Source organism: Natator depressus, chromosome 7, assembly GCF_965152275.1.
Source record: "Natator depressus isolate rNatDep1 chromosome 7, rNatDep2.hap1, whole genome shotgun sequence".
Lineage (NCBI taxonomy): Eukaryota > Metazoa > Chordata > Testudines > Cheloniidae > Natator > Natator depressus.
Genome location: NC_134240.1, coordinates 49,030,583 through 49,053,861, shown reverse-complemented (window position 1 = coordinate 49,053,861; position 23,279 = coordinate 49,030,583). Strand labels below are relative to the sequence as shown.

The following is a 23,279-nucleotide window of genomic DNA, read 5'->3' as shown; positions in this document are numbered from 1 at the left end:
TTGGAGCCCATTGGGAGTTGGACATCTGAGTGTTAAAGGCTGGAACACTTCTTAAATATCTTTCAGTTAAGTCTGCAGCTTTGAGGCGCATGGTTTGGAGCCTGGATTTGTGTTGGAGCACACTGGTGTGTCTGGCTCAGCAACACAGGGTGCTGGAGTCCTAAGCTGACAGGGCAGGAAAGCAGGAGCAGAAGTAGTCTTGGCACATCAGTTGACAGCCCCAAGGGGGTTTCTGTGATCCAACCCGTCACAGGGCATACTGTATCAGACCAAAGGTCCATCTAGCCCAGTATCCTGTCTTCCGACAGTGGCCAATGCCTGGTGCCCCAGAGGGAATGAACAGAACAGGTAATCATCAAGTGATCCATCCCCTATCTCCCATTCCTAGCTTCTGATGAACAGGGGCTAGGGACACCATCCCTGCCCATCCTGGCTAATAGTCATTGATGGACCTATCATCCATGAATTTATCTATCCTCCATGAACTTATCTTAATATTAATTAATATTTCTTTCCCCTGCTAATACACTTGACAAAACTTTTCTTATTTCCCTTATTTTCTTTGACAACATTAACTGAAGGGCAGAAGAAAATATTGTGCTGTGTGCTAGACCTCAGTAGAATGCTCTGCAATACACTGCATATGCAATAACTGAGGCAGGATCCCTGATCTGTCCACACATGCCTTTCCATATCATATGGCCGTTCTTTTGTAACAAGAATTTCAATTTCTTTTTAATAAGACTAGGAAGTTCCATACAGAAAATGAGATTAAAATAACATTAAGGCTGAACAGTGAAGCACTCAAAAGCCAGGAAATTATTAAATTAATGTGCTTTGCAGAATCTTAACTCTGCCTCCTTGTGCATCTGCATAACTGCATGATCACAGTGTTTAAATGCATTGTCACAAGCTATTTTTTCCACTGGATATTTGCCTCATTCAATTCGCAGTATGGACAATGCTCAGCGAAGGAAGCAACAGTTCAATATTTATTGTTATCCTAATCTTTATATGTGGCCCTGTGCTTCATTCACTGCACATCATCCAAACCCAGTGCTGAACAAAGAAAGTATTTGAGGGACACCTGCCAATATACTTTCCAACTTCTATAGTGGCAGCAGGGAGGCAATGTGACCTAATCAATAAATCCCTGGATGGGACCTCAGGAGACCAGACCTGCTTGTGACTGTGGGGAAGTCATTTTGCTTCTCTGTGACTCAGCTTCCCCTTCTGTAAAATGGGGATAATACCTCGTTTTTAAAGCATTTTGAGATCTACTAATGAAAAGCAATACGTAAGAGCTAGATATTATTATTACAATAACTGAGGCATGGGTGCTCCTCATTGCACCCCCATTTACTATACAAAGGGGTCTCATTCACCAGCCAAGCATTGGGCTGTTCTTAAGATTAGCAAATCCCGAAGCAAGAGCTGGGATGAGATGAAATGGGCAAGGCCACTAGCTGGAACCTTTTATGTCCTCCAGAGGGTCAAAACATATAGGTGATGTTAGTGGAAGGTAATGACAGCATCATGTCTGTGGAACCATTGCGTATCAGTAGAGAGCAGAGGCCTTTGCTTGCTGTAATCAGAATCACTCTGTCTCGATGCCCGAGACAGATCATTCTTCTGGCTGAGTTACCAGTGATTTAATAACTGCCAGGTTTAGACGGTGACTTACTCAGTGGATGTATAATGCAAGTGCTTACTCGCTGCAAACGAGTCGAGGGCAGCACCCAGACATTGCTTTAGCTCCATCAAAGCCCGAATCTGCAGCTCCACTGAGATCAGGGCCTATGGTTCTCAGCTCTGCCAGTTATCTTCTCTGTTATGCTTCTCCTTGTCAATCACGCATTTCTGTAGCCATGCTGACGATGTTATTAGGGGAGTAACTTACATTCTCGCCATCCCTTTCCCCCTCTCTAGGCATGTGTCTCATTGGCAATTGCCTTCACATTGATTTGTGGCTGTGTTTCACAATTATGTCTCTTGCGGTATTTGCCAACCTTGAACTTTAAAAAATCGCGAGGTAGGCCCCCAAAATATTGAGATTGACTTGAAATCATAATTTTTGTTTCTTTATTTGCCTCATTGCAACCATCAGGGCTAGAATCTCCCTGTCTTTTAATGCTGGCAGGGAGTCGCGTGGAATCATGCCTCTAGGAGCTGGGGCTTTAGTGCTAGTGCCACCAGAGCGGGTGGCCTGCCTGCGTGCTGCCTCGGGGGGCGCTGCATAGGCCTGCGTGAATGCTGTGCGTGCTGCGGGCTAATCTGAACTGCCTGGCTGCAAAGGGAAGCGCTACCCAGCTCGGTGCCTGCCCCGCCTGGCCCCATGCCTCTACGCTAAGTTGCAGGGTGACTCCCCAAACCGTGCGTGAACTGCAAGGCACCCTGGGAACTGTAGTCCGCCACCCGCCTCTCGCATAGCGGCCGCGGTGGGCGGCTGTGCAGTGCATGCTGGGAGTGGTAGTGCGGCGGCGCGCCCGGACTCTGTGTCCCATGGTGCAGCCAGGGGGCGCCGCCCCGGAAGTTCCGGTTTCCTCTCGGCGCTGCAGCGGGCCCGGGGCGGCGGTTCCGTTGGTGTCTGAGGTGAGGGGGCGCCCGGTTTGCTGGGGTGTTGGCGACAGCGGGAGCCGCGAGAGCCTCCAACTACCCCGCCCCCGGGCAGGCGGCGGCGAACGGCGCCATTCCGCTCCGGCTTCCCGCGCAGGCCAGGCCGCGCTCGCCTGGCGGCGGGGCACGCGGAGCGCGGGCGGGGCGCTGTGGGGGCTCCCGGGGGCGGGCTGCGTTCACGGCGGATGGGCGCTGGGGCGGTCGGGGCATGTGGGCTCCCGGCGCTGGGGTGGGTCGAACATGCGCGGGGGGGGCGCTGGAGCTGTGTGTGTGTGTGTGGGGGTCGGACATGCGGGGGGGGGCGCTGGAGCTGTGCGTGTGTGTGTAAGGGGGGTCGGACATGCGGGGGGGCGCTGGAGCTGTGCGTGTGTGTGTAAGGGGGGTCGGACATGCGGGGGGGGACGCTGGAGCTGTGCGTGTGTGTGTAAGGGGGGTCGGACATGCGGGGGGGGCGCTGGAGCTGTGCGTGTGTGTGTAAGGGGGGTCGGACATGCGGGGGGGGGCGCTGGAGCTGTGCGTGTGTGTGTAGGGGGGTCGGACATGCGGGGGGGGCGCTGGAGCTGTGCGTGTGTGTGTAGGGGGGGTCGGACATGCGGGGGGGGCGCTGGAGCTGTGTGTGTGTGTGGGGGGGTCGGACATGCGGGGGGGTGGACATGCGGGGGGGCGCTGGAGCTGTGCGTGTGTGTGTAGGGGGGGTCGGACATGCGGGGGGGGCCGCTGGAGCTATGCGTGTGTGTGTGGGGGGGGGCGCTGGAGCTGTGCGTGTGTGTGTAGGGGGGTTGGACATGCGGGGGGCCGCTGGAGGTGTGCATGTGTGTGTGGGGGGGTCGGACATGCGGGGGACTGTGTATTTAGGGGGGTTCGGACATGCGGGGGGGGCCGCGGGAGGGGTGGGTGTGTGTGGAGTCGGATGTCCAGTGGGTACTGGAAATGTGTGTGGGGGGGGTGTGCGCTGGAGTTGTGGGGGGTAGAACATGTGGGCTCCCGGGTGGGAGCTCTGTGGGGGGTATGCGGGCTCCAGCTGGGTGGCAGGCATATGGGCTTTCTGGGGGCTAGGGGCTTTAACAGTGGGAGTGCTCCTGGCAGGGGCGGGAGAGGGCACCTGGAGGCGTCGCTTATGTGGGTTCTCAGTTGGGGATATGTGTGGTTGTTTATGCAAGTTCTCAGTGCGGGGGGTCACTATGTGTGTGGTGGGGTTGCCCCTCAGGTCTCATTGGAGGAGGGGGTCGTAGTGGGAGGTTAATCATCATGAGCCTTGGGGAGGGCTCGTGGGGGGTGGGGGCTTTGCTGGGGATTTGCCATGGAGAGGCAGGTGCTCTTGTTTGAGGTGTGGTTGTGGTGTGTGAGGAAGTATGGCTGGGGGTGGGTCAGTTTGCTAATAGGAGTTTCCTGCCTGTGACATTTTGCTGGGGAGACTGCAGTCTTTGGGTTGGGGTGGAGGGATTCAGGTCATGGGGGCAGCCTGCAGGATCCTTGTTTGCAGAACAGGGTGGGAATTGAGGGGTCTGCCAAGGGGTTCCCAGCTTCAGGGAGTTTGGTAGTGCAGGGTCCTGGCTAGGAAGGTGCCATTTTTGGGTAGGCAGCTGGCCATGGGGGATTTCAGCGGCTTTTGGTTGAGGTGGGCTGATTACAGGGTTTGCAGTGGGCTAAAAGGGGTTCCCACTGTGTGGGGTTCCTAGCCAGGGTGCTATGTGGTAAATTGCTGTGGAGCTGGGATGTTTCAGTTCCGGGGGTTCATAGCCCTGGAGGTGTTGGACCTGGGACAGCACAGATAATTTTTAAGGTTCCTTATGTGACTGTCAGGGTTGAGTGAAGAAAACATTAGGGTGTATTAGTGGGGATGAGGGCTTGCAGTAAGGTTGAATTGTGGCCCTGCTGGCTCACAGTGTCTGTTGCCAGGCCAATTGGAATGTGCATGGATAAGATTTAATGCCTATTGTATGATACTATATAATATGGGTGTTTCTGCAGTCTAACATGTATATTTATAATAATTGCTAATACAGGTGTAAAGCTTGTATTTTTAGGTTATATGAAAACTTGTGTATTGTTTTTGGAATGGCACGCAATCATAGTCCTGGGGTACCAGACTTTCAATCTGCTTGATCAGCTTCTGTAATAGGTTAACACTGCAGAAACTAAGTTTCATTCTGGTTTTTATGGGTATGAAAATAGATTTTTGAATGTAACCTAAGTTTCAGATTAACACAGCATTACAATGGCCTGTAGATGCACTGTACCCATGAATTCACTGTCTACTGTCAGTACCCATGAGTTCACATGATTTAGATTTGCAATTGCTTTAATAACTTGTGTACACAATTGCACTGTGTCCATCAGGTAACTGCACTTTCAGATGCCCAAATGATGGGCGGAAAGGACTGGGACTGAAAGAGTCCGGTATTTTCTCTCCTGAACAATCCTGGATACAGCAGTAATTTTATAAATAGTTTAATGCATACTTCGACACTGGATCTTTGTACAAACTTATTGTCAATAGTGACATATCCTCTATGAATATGGGGAAGAATGTGAGTCTAACTTTGTAGCCCCAGCCCCTAGGAATGAACTTAACACATGATGCATATGCACTGGGGGGAGAGTTAAACTTGTGTTCACCAAAAAATTCTACATTTTTTGGCTCTTGAGTAACTAACTGCAACTGTTACTTTCTTTTAATGTAGTTTTTTTTGCATATAATATGTATTTAGAACCTTATTGGAATGTGGTAGTATAACAGACATTTGAAAGTGAGGAAACTAGGTTATAGTATGAAAAATCTCTAAGGAAGGAGATTCTACCACCAAACCAATCTTTATACTGCCTCCCTTACTATTGGGAGGACATTGCTAATTGTTTCATGAAACAAACAAACTTTTATTCTGTCAACAGTACAAGGGGATCTCTGTCTGGTCTTGTGAGTTTGTATTGGGATCTGTGGCCTGTATAGTCAAGTCAGACTATTACTCTTTTTGGTGGAGCAGAAATGTCTGTAGTTAAGGTTTTTATAATTTGTTATGGTAGTACCCCAAGGCCCTGATCAAGATCAGGGCTTCGTTTTGCCAGGTACTGTACAGACATGTATGAAGAGACAGTCTCTACCTTAGAGAGCTTGCTGTCTTTAAAAGAAAAATTGGATGAAGGGTCAGTGTGGACATAATCTGGGCTGTGGAAAAAGATGATCTGGTCTCTTATCAGGAGAGCATCATCTCTGGGCACTATTGGGACAGTGAATGGGATAGAGTGGGGTATTCAGCCCAAAATAATTTTCAAAATTGGGGACCATAAATGGAGGGTCATATGTGGATGGTATGGTTTCTGCCCCATACTGGAGGATGGTGAAGGCTGGTTTCTAGCTTTTCATTAGTGGATCATGTCAACAATGTTGGGAGCCCTAGCTTAGATGACTCTCCTTTTGTCCTTCCAGAGCAGAGGTTACAATACTGATAGCATGGCAATGGGAGAGCTCTAAAAATTCCCCAATTGTAGCCATGGGCATAAAGTTTATCACGAGATCTGAAAAGCAAGCAGGAAATCGTTGGTTCACTGTCAGACTGGGAGGATGTATCTAGTGGGTCCTGCAGGGGTCTGTCCTGGGTTCGATACTGTTCAATATTTTCATGAATTATTCAGATAATGGAGTGGAGAGTATGCTTATAAAATTTGCAGATGACACCAAGGTGGTATGGGTTGCAAGTATTTTACCCTGACAAATTGGAGAATTAGTCTAAAATCAACAAGATAAAATGCAGTACATAAAAGTACAAAGTAGTACACTTGGGTTATGTCTACATTACAGACCTTACAGCGGCACAGCTGCACCACTGTGTAGCTGCTCAGTGCCAGCAGGAGAGAGCTCTCCCGCTGGTATAATTACACCACCCCTAACAAGTGGCGGTAACTATGTCGGCGGAAGAGTGTCTCTTGCTGACATAGCATTGTCCACACTGACGCTTCTGTCAGTGAAACTTTTATGTCAGTCGGGTGTAAAACCCTTGACTGACAAAAGTTTTGCCGACAGAAGTGCTAGTGTAGACAAAGCATTAGGAAGAAAATATCAAACGCACAGCTACAAAATGGGTAATAATTGTGGAGACAGTACTACTGCAGAAAAGGATCAAGGGGTTATAGTGAATCACAAAGTGAACATGTGCCAACAAAGTGATGTAATTACAAAAAAGGCTAATGTCATTCTGGGGACTTGTGACCCTTCCCGGGAGTACCCACAGTTGTGAGGCACCTCGCTACCACCTACACTTAGTGTTAGGAAGCCTTGTCTTAGCCTGCCGGGGATCATCTCCCCAACTCCACCAGCAAGGGGTGCATCTCCCTGGAGTGTCTAACCCCTGGTCCGCTGGACACTTGCAGTATTTACTGATTCACTACTTCCAAAGAAGCAGTACTTCCCAGTTTACCAGTTTTATCTTAGATTACTGCTCCACTTAACTCACAGCACTTAGATCTGTTTATAGCAGGGTGGATAAAAATCAATGTCAAGATACATTATATCTTAAAGATATCTCATCATGGACTAGGGATTATAAATTCTGATTCTATAGTATGAGACAATATATTCATGTAATGTTTAAGAAAAGTTTTGTAAATGAGTTCCAATAGTTCATCGATTAGGGACCTAATCTTATGGGGTTCCAGGGGCTTCTTTATAGATTATTTAGGTTAATCTTTTTATCTACCCAATGGGACTCAATGCTCAGTTTAGAAGATACCATCAGAGATGCTTAGTTTTGCAGTTCTCAAACTGTGGATTTGTCTCTCCAGAGATAATATGCTTGTTAACAGCAAAAATATTTTAAAATAAATAATATATAGAGTTGAGAAATAACAGACCTCAACCCTATTGTCATTCTGCAAATTTGTGTACACAGAGTCAGTCCCTTACCTCTCTCTAAAGGTGCAAAATTTCAAAAAGTTCAGTGAATAGAAGATTGTTGGGGATGGAGTAGATCTGGACAAGGAGAAGAAGTCTGGAGATAAATGTGAGAAGGGAGGGACAAGCAGTAGAAACAAAAGTGAAACTGTTTGTGCAGCATATTCCAGAAGCCTTGAGGTCTTTCTGAGTGTAGCCTTGATTGATTTGAGATCTACCATACCATTCTCTCACTAGAAGGGGAAACCTATAATGGCAGCAGGTCGTAAAAGAGACCCAGTTTGGGAATAAGAACCATTCAAGAAATATGTTTGCTTATGTTTTAAAGAAAGTCACACTATCGAACTGGTGGAAGGCACTTAAGCACTTGGATTCAGAGACTGTTGAAGTGATAATCTCACTTTTAACAGCAGTAGCTTCTTCTGTCAGTGTAGAAAGAATATTTTCTTCCTTTGGACTAATTCATTCCAAATTGAGAAATCGTTTGGGACCTGAAAAAGCAGGAAAGCTTGTTTTTCTTTTCCAGATTATGAACAAACAGGAAAATGAAGATGAAGACAATTGAGTTAGCTGCAGAAGCCAATCTTTTAAGTTTCTCATGATGACCTGGCTGACAGTCAATATAATTTTTTTTTAAATTCATTTAACTATTTTAGTTAAAAAGAATTTTAACAAAAACAAACCTGATTTAAAAAAACTTCAATGTTTAACTAAATTCAAAAATTCATATGCTTGTTTTGTTAAAATATCATATGTTTTCTGTTGAAGAAAAAAATCCAGAATACCTAAGGTTGTTGTTTTAGTTAAATAAAACAGTTTAAATGTCTGTCTGGTGATGTTCTCCTCCTAATACATCATGGCAAGAAAATTCTCCAAATATTAATGATTAACCTGTTGAATTGGAGATAGTTCACCTCCCAATGACTTCATAAATATCTGCTTCAGTTATCTTTGGTTAATGAAATAACCAAACAATCATTCATTTTCTGATATTAGCTGTAAAACTAATCTGAAAAGTTTTCAAAATCACTTTAAAAATGTATAGTGTGTACCTTCTAAAACTGAAACTTACATCTATTTCTGAGTTGTGAAGAATATGTATTAAGGTTATAACAGCCAACAAGAATGCACTTTTATGTAGAAATCCATGATTAAATTGAGTCTTCCTCACTAGTGAATTAAATCAAATCCACCCTGGTTTATAATGAAATCAAGGGTATGTTTATTTAACAAAGCATAGAGATTCAAGTAATAGTGAATAGAAATATTCAAAAGGTTATGTGTAAAATAGGGCTGTCAAGCGATTAGAAGGTTTAACTGCAATTAACTGTGCAAATAAACAATAATAAAATGCTATTATATAAATATTTTTGGATGTTTTCCACATTTTCAAATATATTGATTTCAGTTACAACACTGAATACAAAGTGTACAGTGCTCACTTTATATTTATTATAAATATTTGCATTGTAAAAAAAAGAGAATTTTTCAATTCACTTAATACAAGTACTGTAGTGCAGTCTCTTTATCATGAAAGTTGAACGTAAAAATGTAGAATTATGTACAAAAAATAACTGCATTCAAAAATAAAACCATGCAAAATTTTGGAGCCTACAGGTCCATTCAGTCCTACTTCTTGTTCAGCCAATCAAGTTTGTTTACATTTGCAGGAGATAATGCTGCCTGCTTCTTGCTTACAATGTCACCTGAAAGTGAGAACAGGCGTTCACATAGCACTCTGGTAGCCGACTTTGCAAGATATTTATGTGCCAGATGCACTAAAGATTCATATGTCCCTTCATGCTTCAACCACCATTCCAGAGGACGTGTCCATGCTGATGACAGGTTCTGCTCGATAACGATTCAAAGCAGTGCAGACCAGCGCATGTTCATTTTCATCATCTGAGTCAGATGCCACGAGCAGAAGGTTGATTTTCTTTTTTGGTGGTTTAGGTTCTGTAGTTTCTGCGTTGGAGTGTTGCTCTTTTAAGACTTCTGAAAGCATGTTCCACACCCCGTTCCAATCAGATTTTGGAAGGCACTTCAGATTCTTAAATCTTGGGTCGAGTGCTGTAGCTATCTTTAGAAATCTTACATTGGTATCTTCTTTGCATTTTGTCAAATCTGCAGTGAAAGTATTCTTAAAACAAACAACATGCTGGATCATAATCCGAGACTGATATTATCATACATGGCAGAATGCGGGTGTAAAACAGAGCAGGAGACATACAGTTCTCCCACAAGGAGTTCAGTCACAAATTTAATTAATGCATTTTTTTTTAATGAGCGTTATCAGCATGGAAGCATGTCCTCTGGAATGGTGGCCAAAAACATATGAATGTTTAGCATATCTGGCACGTAAATACTTTGCAGTGCCGGCTGCAGAAGTGCCATGCAAATGCCTGTTCTCAGTTTCTGGTGACACTGTAAAAAAGAAGTTGACAGCATTATCTCCTGTAAATGTAAACAAACTTGTTTCTCAGTGATTGGCAGAACAAGAAGTAGGACTGAGTGGACTTGTAGGCTCTAAAGTTTTACATTGTTTTGTGTTTGAGTGCAGTTATGTAACAAAAAATGTCTACCTTTCTAAATTGCACTTTCACGATAAAGAGATTGCACTATGGTACTTGTATGTGGTGAATTGAAAAAGTTTCTTTTGTTTATCATTTTTACAGTGAAAATATTTTTAATAAAATAATATAAAGTGAGTACTGTACACATTGTATTCTGTATTGTAATTTAAATCAATATATTTGAAAACGTAGAAAAACATCCAAAATATTGAATAAATTTAAATTGGTGCCCTGTTTAACAGAGTGATTAAAACTGCGATTAATTTTTAAAATTGTGATCAGTGTTCCCTCTAATTTTTTATGTGCATGTGGGGAATGAATTTTGTAATGTGCACCAATATGGAGGTGATGTGTGGCGGGTGTGGAGCCGAGGGATTTGGAATGTGGGAGGGGGCTCAGGACTGGGGCAGAGGGTTGGGGTGCAGGGGGTGTGGGCTCTGGATGGGGATGCGGGCTCTGGGGTGGGGCCAGGATGAGCGGTTCGGGGTGCGGGAGGGGACTCAAGGCTGGGACAGAGCTTCTCTCGCCACAGCAGCTTGGGGCCGGGCCAGGGGAGAGGTGCTTCTCAATGGCCGCGGCAGCTCTGGCTCGGCCGGTGGAGGAGCTTCTCTCCCAAGTTGTGGCAGCTCCAGCAGAGTTGGTCTGGGCTGGGGGAGAGGGAGGGGAAGGGGCGCCCCGGCCACGGCAGCTCCAGCGGGGTTGGGGGAGAGGTGCCTCTTTCTGGCTGTCTCTCCCTGGCTGCGGCAGCTCTGGCTCGGCCGGGCCAGGTGAAGGGTGCCTCTCCAAAGCTGTGGCAGCTCCGGTGGAGCTGGGCTGGGGGAGGGCGTCTCCAGTGGGGCCGGGGGAGAGGTGCCTCTTCCTGGCTGTTATCCTGGCTGCAGTAGCTCTGGTGGGGCAGAGTGGGGCTGGGGGAGGGGCACCTCTCCCTGCCTGTGTGGTCCTTGATAGCCTGCTGCGCAGCTTACAGGAAACTTAGATCTCGGTTAATTTTTTTGAGTTAATTGTGTGAGTTTACTGCAATTAATCGACAGCCCTAGTGTAAAATAAAATCATAACATGCTTTATAGAGCGTAGATTTCATTAATAAAATAACCTCGTATCTACCTCACCCAATATCCTAGCAGCGCTTTACAGCCAGTCTGTAAGTCTGAGTGAGACATGTATGCTGTCAGTTTGCCTCATAGACTTTAAGGTCAGAAGAGACCAACATGATCATCTAGTCCAGGGGTTCTCAAACTGGGGGTCTGGACCCCTCAGGGGGGCCGTGAGCTGTCAGTCTCCACCACGGCCAATGGGAGCTTTGGGGGAGGTACTTGCAGGTGAGGGCAGTGTGCGGAGCCCTCTGCCCCCCACCCTCCCCCAGGGGCCGCAGGGGTGTGGTGCCAGCCGCTTCCGAGAGCGGCATGGGGCCAGGACAGGTAAGGAGCCTGCCCTGGCCCCGCTGTGCACCACTGCCACCCCAGAGCTGCTCCAGGTAAGTGGTGCCAGGCTGGACCCCACACCGCGACCCCACACCGCAACCCCCTGCCCTGAGCCCCCTGCCGCACCCCTCCTGAACCTCAACTCCCTGCCCTGAGCCCCCTCCCACACTCTGTCCCCTTCTCTGCACCCCTGCCCTAAGCTTCCTCCCACACTTCTCCGCCCCAACCCCTTGCCCTGAGCCCCTTCCTGCACACCGCACTCCCTCCTGCTCCCCAACCCCCTGCCCCAGCCCTACATTCATGGCCTTACATGCAGTTTCCTAACCCAGATGTGTCATTGTAGAATGACAGCCGGGACTGTGATTGCTAAAGGGCAGGGCTGGTTGCCATGGCGGCTGGAGTTGGGGAGCTGACCCAAACCTTCCTCACACCAAGAGTTGTGAGGTACCTCACTACCACCTACCCTGGGTACCCCCAAGAAGCATCACAACACCTCAGAATGTTCACTTTTTTTGTAATTGCATCACATGGTTCATGTTCACATGAGGAAATTCTTACAGTAATGGCAAAGGAGGGAGAGTGAGCATGAGGAGCAGTGCCTTGGACAGGTTGCTATCAGTCCTGCCCTTCCCCTCCCCCCCCCCCCCCCCCGCCATCCACTGGGAGAGTCAAGGGCCATTGGTCCATTCACTGACTCCCTCTTTCCACTGGCCCATTTGTCATTCTCTCCTGGGGCCTCAAAAGGGTCATCTATCCTCCCCTCCTTCCCTTGAGAGATCCCTTTTCTGTCTCTCCACTAGGAAGTTTGGGGGGCACTTTGTAGGTGGGGGAGGGAAGAGAATAAAGGTAACGTAGTGTTTATAATTTTTATATTTGAGTCCCATATTGTTGTGTTCAGATGGAACCTCCTGAATGTTCATTGTAGTTGGAGTGATAGCTGCTCTTTTTAAAGGAGTTATAAATCAGGACTCTCTGGAATAATTGGACTAAATTTTTAGGCACAACCCTAAATTCCTTAACATTAATATTTTTTATTACTGTGTAATATCCTGCATCCCTATCCCCTTCACATGCACTGCTATGGCTCACAGTTGACAATACTATTTGGTGTAAAGTTCATTGATGTTTTTAAGGATAGGATTTTTTGTTGTGCTCTCCAGGTGGCCTGGCTCCACTCCACAAGCCTTGGCTCCTACGATTTCCTGCAGTCTGCCTGGTTCAGAAGCACCTCTCCCCTCTGTCCCTGTGTATGCCGAGGGTGGAGGGGCCTGGCTTCAGAAGCTTATCTTTCCAGGCAGCCCAGCTTCTGGTTGTCCCATTGGACTTCAGCTCTGGCTCTCCAAATTCTTGCTGCCTGTAGCCATGGATGCCATGGATGCCATCCTCACTATAATCCACTTAACTTCCCCTGTGGGGAACACTAGAGACCCAAAGGCCACTGCAGTCAGGGAGACAGAAAATACATTGATGAGCACCTGGCTACAGCAGAATGGGAAATTGTGAACCAAAAATGCAGAATTTTGTGGCATCTCAAAAGACAAACAAATAAATATATGCCATGGCCAAGGAATCAGAGTCTACATGGCTCTGATTGAGATGAATGGGAATGTTCTCATCTCTTAAAGCTGTTGTTTGATGCTCTGTACGTTCTCAAGAGGGTATCAGTACTTTGGTTGGCCAAGCAAAGTGAGGTCTGACAGTCAAGTTGATGGCATTTTTCAGTCTGATAAATTTTGGAGGCCATTACCAGTTCAATTCCAAAGTTTCAGGGACTGTTTATGGTTTATTACAACAACGTGTAACCCACTAACCACCCTTTTTGCCCTATCACTATATGGGTGTTAACAGGCCTCTTTGCCTTGAAAGGAATCTTAGAATATGTGCCAACTACTTATGCTAAGCTATCTGTTCTACCTTGTGTTTAGCTGTGACACTCAGAGTACATTTCCCAGACCTGAAGAAGTTCTCTTGTGTAGCTCGAAAGTTTGTCTCTCTCCCCAACAGAAGTTGGTCCAATACAAGATATTACCTTACCCACTTTGTCTTTCTAACATCCTGGGACCAACATGGCTACAACACCACTGCATAGGGACTGTTCTAAGCATCAGTAGAAACTCTGATTTTGGTAAAAACTTTGAAAGCGGAAAATGTGGGACACATGAAGCCTCTGGCTTCTGGTTAGCAGACCCAGCTGCTTCAATCACTTCTGTAATTGTCTGTAGAACTAGTTGCTGGCTGTCATCAAAACATTCCAACATAATATACTCACCCATCTCAGCTGTGCTGATTCTCCCAATACAGTTTCTAAAAATGTGGACATCCTTAAAGACTTCCCTCAGAAACAGAAACCAAAGAAATGAAAAAGGTGGTAGAGAGGAGGGAATGGGGGCACACCCAGTGCTCATGGCATGAAGAGAAGGGGGAAATGGGGACCTTGGCATGGGGAGAATGTGGGGGGTGGGTTAGAACACACTGAACCTCTGGCTTGGAGGAAGAAGGGGAAGATGGTATAGTGTGAGGGTGACATGAAGGACACGTGCCTGGTATGTGGCAAGGGGAAAATGCGGGAGGCATATGAAACCCTTGCCATGGTGGAGGAGGAGGAATGAGGGGTACACAACACCTGGGGAGGGATGGCACTAGGGAAACCTGGTATGTGCAATGGGCTCAGTCTACAGAAGCAACAAAGTGTATAATCCTCTAGTTACCCTTGAGTCATATTTTCAAATTATCTTCGCAACGGTAAGGACTAGAAATGCTTTTTTAAAATGAAAGCTGAGATTCTGGTGCTTAGTTCCGTGGCAGCAGGTGAATTCAGTTCTTGTGGAATTGTGGAATACATGGGATTCTGTTTATAAAGGGTCTCAAAAAGAATGGATTGGTGGTGCTTGGTTCTACCTCTCATATTTTAGTGAAGCTTGTATAACTGGAAACTTGAGTACAAGTGCCTGTTCATCAGTTTCATGTCAGCCGGACTCTACCAAAGCTGACAGAGCTGTGCAACATCCACTGCTATGTGCAGAGCAGTTTAATAATCAAGTATAGGGCTTTTGAGGGGGCGGGGGAGGTGTGAGTATTGGGAAGTAATTTCACCATCTCCTGCTGCGTCCAGAGTGGCGCTATCAAATAGCGTTTGCAAACCAGAAACTGGATTTTGATTTAACATGTTCACACCACTCTTCTTGTGAACGTAAGATAGTTATCAGTGAAAGTAGGGTAGCCACCGTTATAGAATTCCATTTGGAGATTGTGGAGGAGAGTGAAGACTGAGTTGTAGAAGGGGGGGGGGGGGAAGAGAACAAACGGAAGATTCATATGACATCAGGAGTTATAGGAGGGGATAGAAAGGTGTAGGGCAAGAATACCTGTGAGCCCTTAGTGTAAACTCACTTCTTTAAAGTTACTGGTAATGAGACATTTGGTATCAGCACCCTTTTAATGTGAGGAAGTTGAGCCCAGGCACTCGGGAGAATGATAGGTTTCAGAGTAGCAGCCGTGTTAGTCTGTATTTGCAAAAAGAAAAGGAGTACTTGTGGCACCTTAGAGACTAACAAATTTATTTGAGCATAAGCTTTCGTGAGCTATGCATCCGATGAAGTGAGCTGTAGCTCACGAAAGCTTATGCTCAGATAAATTTGTTAGTCTCTAAGGTGCCACAAGTACTCCTTTTCTTTTTGGGAGAATGATGGTTCTCTTCAGCATTGTATATAATGCAGGGCAAGAAGGAGAGCAGCCAGCAGGGCTGTAATTTCAAGATCCCTTTAATACTGGCAGGGACCAGCTGCTGTCCACAGTAAATAGACCCTTAGGGCTGCTCTCTGCTCACAGTCCTGCTCTGGAAGATGTACCCCTTTGCAGAGTGTGTGCAAAAAATAAAGATTAATCTTTCCATTTGTAATCCAGAGCAACCAAAATTACAAATGCAAGAACAAAAGCAATTACTCAACAATATCCTGTGTCACTTCAGAGAAGAATCAACTTTTGCTCTCCTTGGCTGTAAGTCCAGCTCCACTCTTGCTGTCCTTTTCTTCTTTTTGGCTTGGAGTGCTCCTTAGATTGTGTTCCTGTGATTGTACCTCTTTGCACCATGTTTATTCACAAGTTGGGTTTCTTCACCTAGTGTGCCCTTACTTGTCCATTAGGCACCTTTGGACTGTGTTCCTTCATTAGATGTTCAAACAGTTATTCTCTCTGTTCATGTGCTTTAGGTCCTATGTGGGTGACATTCCCGTTTTAATGTTTTCAGGATCTGTTTTCATCTCTCACAACTTCTTGATCAATTCCCATTTTCACCATTTACATTTTTTCATTTTTCTCCCTTGATGCTCTCTCTCCTGTGCATCGGTAGATTTTATTTCCCTCTACTTCCCTTCTTTAAAAGTTTCTGCTTCCATGCCCAGGTCTGTTTTTTTCTTCTTCTCCTGACCTGAAAACTTTTCTATTTTCCTTCTTTCCTCCTTCTCACTCCCTACTTTTATTCTCTGCTAGCTCAGCATGTAGATTCTTCTCCTTCCTCTGTTTTATCTCTCAGCCGCCCTTCAGGTTAATTCTGAGCCCCTTCCCCAGCTGAGCTGCTCTCTCATTGGCTCTCTCTCCCCCCAGGACAGTATTCTATGCTGCTGTATCACGGTTTTAGCAGGGTCAGGATTACTACACCAACGGCCACTCCCTCAAGCATTGAGGGTAATATCATAATGTTTTCCCCAGGAATTGAAATTAGTGGGGATGCTCGAATTTACAGGAGTTGGAAAATGACTAAATTGGCAACACTGCACTAGTTGATGACTGAGGGGATGTAGGGAATGCTTGTGCTATCTAGCATCTCCCATCCGTTTAACTGGTTGGTAATGGTCCCCAGGTAGAAAGTGTGCTTTCTTCATAAGGCAGTTGGCAGGTTTTAGTTTCTTGCATGGGGCATGCTGGGGAGAACATATTACTATTCACCCTGTGTTATCCTTGTCTAAGGCTATTTTTCCCAGCTGCTACTAGTAGTTATGCGGTCAGTCTTTTGATAATTAGACAGAAACAGGGATTTAATAATTTTGTTGAAATCCTCAACATAGCCTTTGTAGAGGGAGGTGTAATGGCCAGTGTCCATAGCTCCTGCTGTATCCAAAAGCTATTTGGAGTAATCACTGGAATGGGTTCAGCCTAGGCAATGGGACAGCTACATGGAAGAGTTCCTGCCCTGCATCTCTCTTGAGCTGCTAATATAATAAGGGGTCTGTGTTAGCAGCCACTACAACTGTATCCTGTAGCCATCTGCTGTTTGTGAAGTGGTGGCTTCATTTGAATCTTGCAGGGGAAATGTTAATGAACTCAGAATCCTTCAGGCTGCTCCACAGTGCCTGGTCTTCCCATCTGAGCAGCTGCTACTGCCCTTTTGTCTGAGTGGGATGCTGCTGCAAGAGTTTAGGAATGGGTCCCCTTGAATGTACTTGGTCCATGTTTTAATTTTTGCTTTTGGTAGGGTGTCTGCCTCAACAGGAGGAAGGTAACCAGGGTATTTTTAAATCTGCAGTTCACATATGTCACTATGTGCTCTTGTTCCTGAGGTGGTAGTTACCTCTGAGTTTGGGCAATGTGTTTTTGGCCTGTGCTGCAGTTATGTTGTCATTTTACTGGCTGTATAACTTGACCTCAGAACTTTTCGTTAGTAGGCATATCAGCCCAATGACCCAGCTAATGCTAGTTAAGCCTTGGTCTCTAGATGCCACATAGTCCTTTCAAGAGGCCAATCTGACCAAATGAAATACAGGTTACTGTCTTTCTGGGTCTGTAAGCTGTGCAACACAATGCATTGTATAGCTCAGAGGGCAGCACAGTGCTTATTGAGCTGATGCAACATATGGAGCATGCAATTTGGTTGTGTCACCATCTCCTGCTTCTGATGGCAAGAGAGTCAGCGTCATCTGAATCTCTTGGAGAACATTACATGCAGTGGAAGACCAGCTGAAGTGTGTGCAGGCAAAAAGGAGGAGGAGAAAGGAGGTGGCTGTGTGGTTAGGGTACTAGACTGGGCCTTAAGAGATCAGGGTTCAGTTCCTGGCTCAGTGAGATTTCATGTGTGATCTTGGCACAGTCACATAGTCTCTCTACACTTCAGTTTTCTGTATGTAAATTACAGGGGTATTAGGATAAATTCATTAATGTTGATTGTTCATTCGTTAATCATTGATGATCTCAAATAGTATTGTGATGGAGGCCATATAATTACCAGGTCAGCATTTGTTCACTTCCCTCAGAGAAGCTCCGGTGCTGCTTGGTTGAGGGAGTGTGAAGCAGGATATGAATGCGAAACAGCTGACATGGGCTGCTGCTTCATGCTTTGTCCTCTGTCAGAGGCCATGAAAGCTGTGGGAGAGCAGCCACGGTTGTATGACACTATGCATTTCCTCCAATACATTGCTGACAGCATGCTGCTTCTCAAAACAACACATGCAGTGTATCTCATGCTGGCAAATCAGTTTGCTGAGGCTGACCTGCTGTGCATTAGTGGGCCTGTAATCTGATGCACCCCTCCCCCCCGCCCCTTGGAGCTGTCTGTTGCCAGCTGTGTTGCATCCTTTGCTGCTCAATAAAGTTCTACCATAGCCTTTTTTCGTTTGGGAGGGGAAACTGCTTGGACCTGGATGTTCTGGATTTGACAGTAGCCAGCAACTTCTGGACATCCTCATCTTCCACATGGGCGAAGCATCTTTTCGGAGGCAGAAGTCAGTAAGGGTCTCTTCAGATGTATTTTTGACCTTTCTCAAACTTCTGTGTCTGCTGTTCCATTCTAGGTGGCTGTGGGAGTGATTGTTGTCTGCGTCCGTTGCCCTGAATGTGCTTGCCTTGACAACGTTGAGCAGTGCTGATGAGCAATTCTCCAGCTAACTCAGGCTGCTGTATCTATATCACTCCCACCTCATGTATATCTTTGAAATGTTTTTTCATACGTGTGATACCCAGCTGTTTAAGGTCAAAGCCATAGCTAGCCATCTGCTGATATATTGGACAAATTACCCATGTGTTTCAGGGTTGAAATAATCTTATATTCAGTATCACCTTTGTCCTTCACCAGGTGCTGTGCTCTGTTCTGCTAGTTGTCTATATAGTGCTGGAACACTAAAGACAGCCCTATGGGAATTTTAAGCAGTACCACTACTGCTCTTTGGAACCTCTCCGGTTCCACTTCTGTAGTTCCCTCTTCTGTCTGCCCCTACTTGTTATGCAATACTGCAAGTATGTCAGCTGTGAGAGACAACCTACTCTCTGCCCGCTAGTACCAACTTTTGTGATAACTCCACAGACAGACCATTGGACTTTTCTATTTTTTCAGAAGTGATTATCATATGCACTCTCAATTTCCTTTAACTCTTCCCCTTCCTGATCTTTCCCACTTTGAAAACTGTCATGATGAGCCATCCAAAGTGGAACACTCTTCACTTACACTGGAGGGTTCTGTGTTTTCCTGGGGTTGATCAGGAGCCTGCAATACATCCTCTGTAGTCATGTTCCCCTTTTTCCAGGCCATGGCTTCCTGCTTTTAGCAACCCATTTGTCCAGAAAAGACTGCTGTGCATTTATAGACTAGTCTTGTTGTCAAGGGTGAGGAAGATGCTATCTATGCTGGTGGTGCTAAAGTCAGGGCCTCTTCTGGTCTTCTCCACAAGTCCTACAAGTGTTTTTGGCAGACACTTTTCTTCTAACACAATGAATGTATCCGATGGTTATGCTGATAATCAGACCACAAGAAGAACCTTAAAGTGGGAATGAAACATAGTAGGGAGCTAGACTTGCTGTGGATGTTCTCGTAGCCTCTGGAAAGAGATCCAAATGAGACTACCCTGTGTTCTGATATATCCATCCCGATTAGAACTGTGCACTTTTGTGGTGCCTATATAACCAATTGTGAGCAAGATGTTTGTTTCTAATCCAAGTGCCTCTAGGTAGCACAATAAACATGATAGACCAGTGGTTCCCAAACTAGGGGCGCCACTTATTCAGGGAAAGCCCCTGGCGGGCTGGGCCGTGATTTGTTTACCTGCCGCGTCCACAGGTTCGGCCGATCGCGGCTCCCACTGGCCGCGGTTCGCCGTTCTCGGCCAATGGGGGCTGCGGGAAGTGGCGCGGGCCAAGGGATGTGCTGGCCACCCTTCCCGCAGCCCCTGTTGGCCTGGCGTGGCAAACCGCAGCCAATGGGAGCTATGATCGGCCGAACCTGTGGACGTGGCAGGTAAACAAACCGGTTCGGCCCCCCAGGGGCTTTCCCTGAACAAGTGGCGCCCCTAGTTTGGGAACCACCGTGATAGACCATTTGAATGGAAATGTTTCCATACTTAGCCAGCCAAGAGCTTCTGTCAGAAATTGTGCCTGGCTTAAAAATTAATGTTGTATGTTGATTTTTTTTTTAAATTACAGCTCTATTGATTTGTAGATCTTGAGTGTTTTCTCCTTTCTAATTGGAATGTGAATAGTAAATTAGAATACACAGTAGGTGGGAAGTGTGGTATTAATGACAAATAAATCTTAAATTACTATCCCCTGCCATTCTGACAATCTGATTTAAAAAAAAAGTTGAATAGTTTGGGACATATAAACTTAGTAAAAGAAGGAGTTTAATTGTTGCATTTCTGTGTTCTTGCACTGCAGCATGTTGCTTATATTTCTGAATCTCAGATATACAAAACTTTGTTTAAACTGGTCAGGTGATATTTTTCATAGATGTCTACAGGCTTATTGTCATGCTATTTCCACCACAGATTCTGCTGTCTGTCATTGTTTGTGGAAGGAATTTATCCATCTTTGGAAGTCCACCAGACAGGGAAAGATGTGGGGAGACCCTCGGCCGGCCAACAGAATGGGCCCTTTCCGGTAAGCATTTGGATTTGGAGTTTATATTTCAAGGCTCTTCTTACGTGAAATGTTGAAAGTAACAGGGGGTATGGAGCTCTTTTCTCTGTTTACTGTTTGTCATTACTCACTGCACATCTTGCTATTGTGAAACTGTTTTTGGGTGAGCTATATGACCACTGTGGAGCTACTCTGAGTGGCTCAAATTGCCTGTTTTCTACCACACAAAATGTTCCAGCTTCCTGTAAATTCCTGCTAGTTATTTCTTCTGCAAAGATAGCTGCTTCTAGCATTTCTGCTTCTCCTCCTTGCACCTTTGCTGAACATACACTTAAATTTAATGTAGCCATTGTTAGCTAAGGTGTTAATACACACCTAACTTTGACTCTAGAAGCTGTTAAGGCATTTTTAAAGATTATCATGTGGATCCTGTTGGATCTTGGTTTCAACATTTCTTGGTTTCAAACATATCTGCAACTTCACGGCCTTTAAGGTCACTTGTTTGTAGTGAATGGTTAGGGTACTTCCACGCTATTGAGAGAGAAATCTAAGGGAGTACAGCTCAGAATGTGGAATGTACAATAGTGAGACACTTGTGAATGTCATTGTAACAGTCCTTACACTCAAACAAGAAGTACCAACACAATGGAATGTTTCCCTTGCTTGCATTCCTCTGGCTGTCATTTAGACCCTATGTTGACAGGAAATTGGGGTTAGAAAAAGAGAGGTATCAGGAGCTAGGCTATTTCACTGTTTAGTCACTAGTACTTAGTTCTTTCATTATCCTTGTTAACTCACTTATTTGTCCAGCCTGAATGAATCTGCTGAGTGTACTTCCTCACAACAGAAATTTACCCCACAGGGTTCTGAGGTAATGAGAATACTTCTGCTGTTTGAGTCAGTAACAAGTAGAGATTGCCAAGAAGTCATTTCCCTACTTGTATGCTTTATATATGAGTAGCTGTATGTGATTTTATTTTACCCTTGAACTAATACTGTTCTGGCTGGTTCTAGATGATGATGCTTTCCTGGTGGTTTTTTTCCTGTTGAAAATGAACTAGCATAATTCTTTCAAGTGTTGGAGAATTATTTATTTCCCCTTGATCCAAGTTATAATAATTGTTTTGCATTACTGCTTTCAATATATCCATAGATAATTTGAATAAATTCAAATATGTCATCTCACATGTCCATGGGTGAATGCTTCTATCTTTGTGAACTTTAAGGTGAACTTGATTTGCTAAGATTGCCAAAGAGGAGGTGTCTACTGATTTATCAGGATTTGGGATTGTTCTTTAAAGATTCTTGCTCTATTTCTGTTTACCTTTTAAGTTTTTTAAAAATACGTGGGAGTCAGACTTGGCTAAAATGAGACAGATTGCTTCATCCCCATAAAACCTATTGGTAATTTAGATGTAGCTTCAGGAAAGAGATCTTGGAGTCATCGTGGATAGTTCTCTGAAGACGTCCATGCAGTGTGCAGCGTCAGTCAAAAAAGCAAACAGGATATTAGGAATCATTAAAAAAGGAATAGAGAATAAGACAGAGAATATCTTATTGCCCTTATATAAATCCATGGTATGCCCACATCTTGAATACTGCATACAGATATGGCCTCCTCATCTCAAAAAAGATACACTGGCATTAGAAAAGGTTCAGAGAAGGGCAACTAAAATGATTAGGGGTTTGGAATGGGTTCCATATGAGGAGAGATTAAAGAGGCTAGGACTTTTCAGCTTGGAAAAGAGGAGACTAAGGGGGATATGATAGAGCTAAATAAAATCATGAGTGGTGTGGAGAAAGTGAATAAGGAAATGTTATTTACTTGTTCCCATAATATAAGAACTAGGGGCCACGAAATGAAATTAATGGGCATCAGGTTTAAAACAAATAAAAGGAAGTTCTTTACACAGCACACAGTTAACCTGTGGAGCTCCTTGCCTGAGGAGGTTGTGAAGGCTAGGACTGTAACAGGGTTTAAAAGAGAACTAGATAAATTCATGGAGGTTAAGTCCATAAATGGCTATTAGCCAGGATGGGTAAGTAATGGTGTCTCTAGCCTCTGTCAGAGGGTGGAGATGGATGGCAGGAGAGAGATCACTTGGTCCATTACCTGTTAGGTACGCTCCCTCTGGGGCACCTGGCATTGGCCATTGTCGGCAGACTGGATACTGGGCTGGATGGACCTTTGGTCTGACCAAGTATGGCCATTCTTATGTTATGAAATTACCTCTTGAGAAAAAATGAGGAGTCCTTGTTGCACCTTAGAGGCTAACAAATTTATTTGGGCATAAACTTTCGTGGCTAAAACCCACTTCATCAGATGCATGGAGTGAAAAATACAGTAAGCAATATAAATATTACAGCACATGAAAAGATGGGAGTTGCCTTATCAAGTGGGGGGTCAGTGCTAACGAGGCCAATTCAATTAAGGTGGAAGTGGCCTATTCTCAATAGTTGACAAGAAAGGGTGAATATCAAGAGAGGGAAAATTACTTTTGTAGTGCTAACGAGGCCAATGCAATCAAGGTAGATGTTACCCATTTCCAACAGTTGTCAAGAAGGCGTGAGTATCAGTAGAGGGAAAAAGAAAAGGAGGACTTGTGGCACCTTAGAGACTAACAAATTTATTTGAGCATAAGCTTTCGTGAGCTACAGCTCACTTCATTGGATGCATTGCTCAAATAAATTTGTTAGTCTCTAACGTGCTACAAGTCCTCCTTTTCTTTTTGCGGATACAGACTAACACGGCTGCTACTCTGAAACCTGTCATTAGCAGAGGGAAAATTACTTTTTGTAGTGAGCCATCCACTCCCAGTAGGAGAGCACCAGTAGAAGAGCACTTCAATCTCCTGGACACTCAGTAACAGACTTAAAAGTGGCAATTCTTCAACAAAAAAACTTCAGAAACAGACTTCAATGAGAAAGTGGGATGTATAAGTAGGG

The 23,279-nt window shown here is 45.2% G+C and overlaps 1 protein-coding gene across 2 annotated transcripts in view; it reads left to right on the top strand.

The window, feature by feature from the left end:
* The first annotated feature begins 2,532 nt into the window (after positions 1–2,532).
* RBM6 (RNA binding motif protein 6) overlaps positions 2,533–23,279 on the top strand; it is a 133,928-nt gene continuing 113,181 nt past the window's right edge. The window contains exons 1-2 of one of the 2 annotated variants that reach the window (XM_074958358.1): positions 2,533–2,592; positions 20,243–20,354. In XM_074958358.1, the coding sequence (XP_074814459.1) occupies positions 20,311–20,354 (44 nt within the window). In that variant the 5' untranslated portion in view covers positions 2,533–2,592; positions 20,243–20,310. The remainder of the gene's footprint in view (positions 2,593–20,242; positions 20,355–23,279) is intronic. The other variant, XM_074958359.1, reaches the window with a different exon arrangement.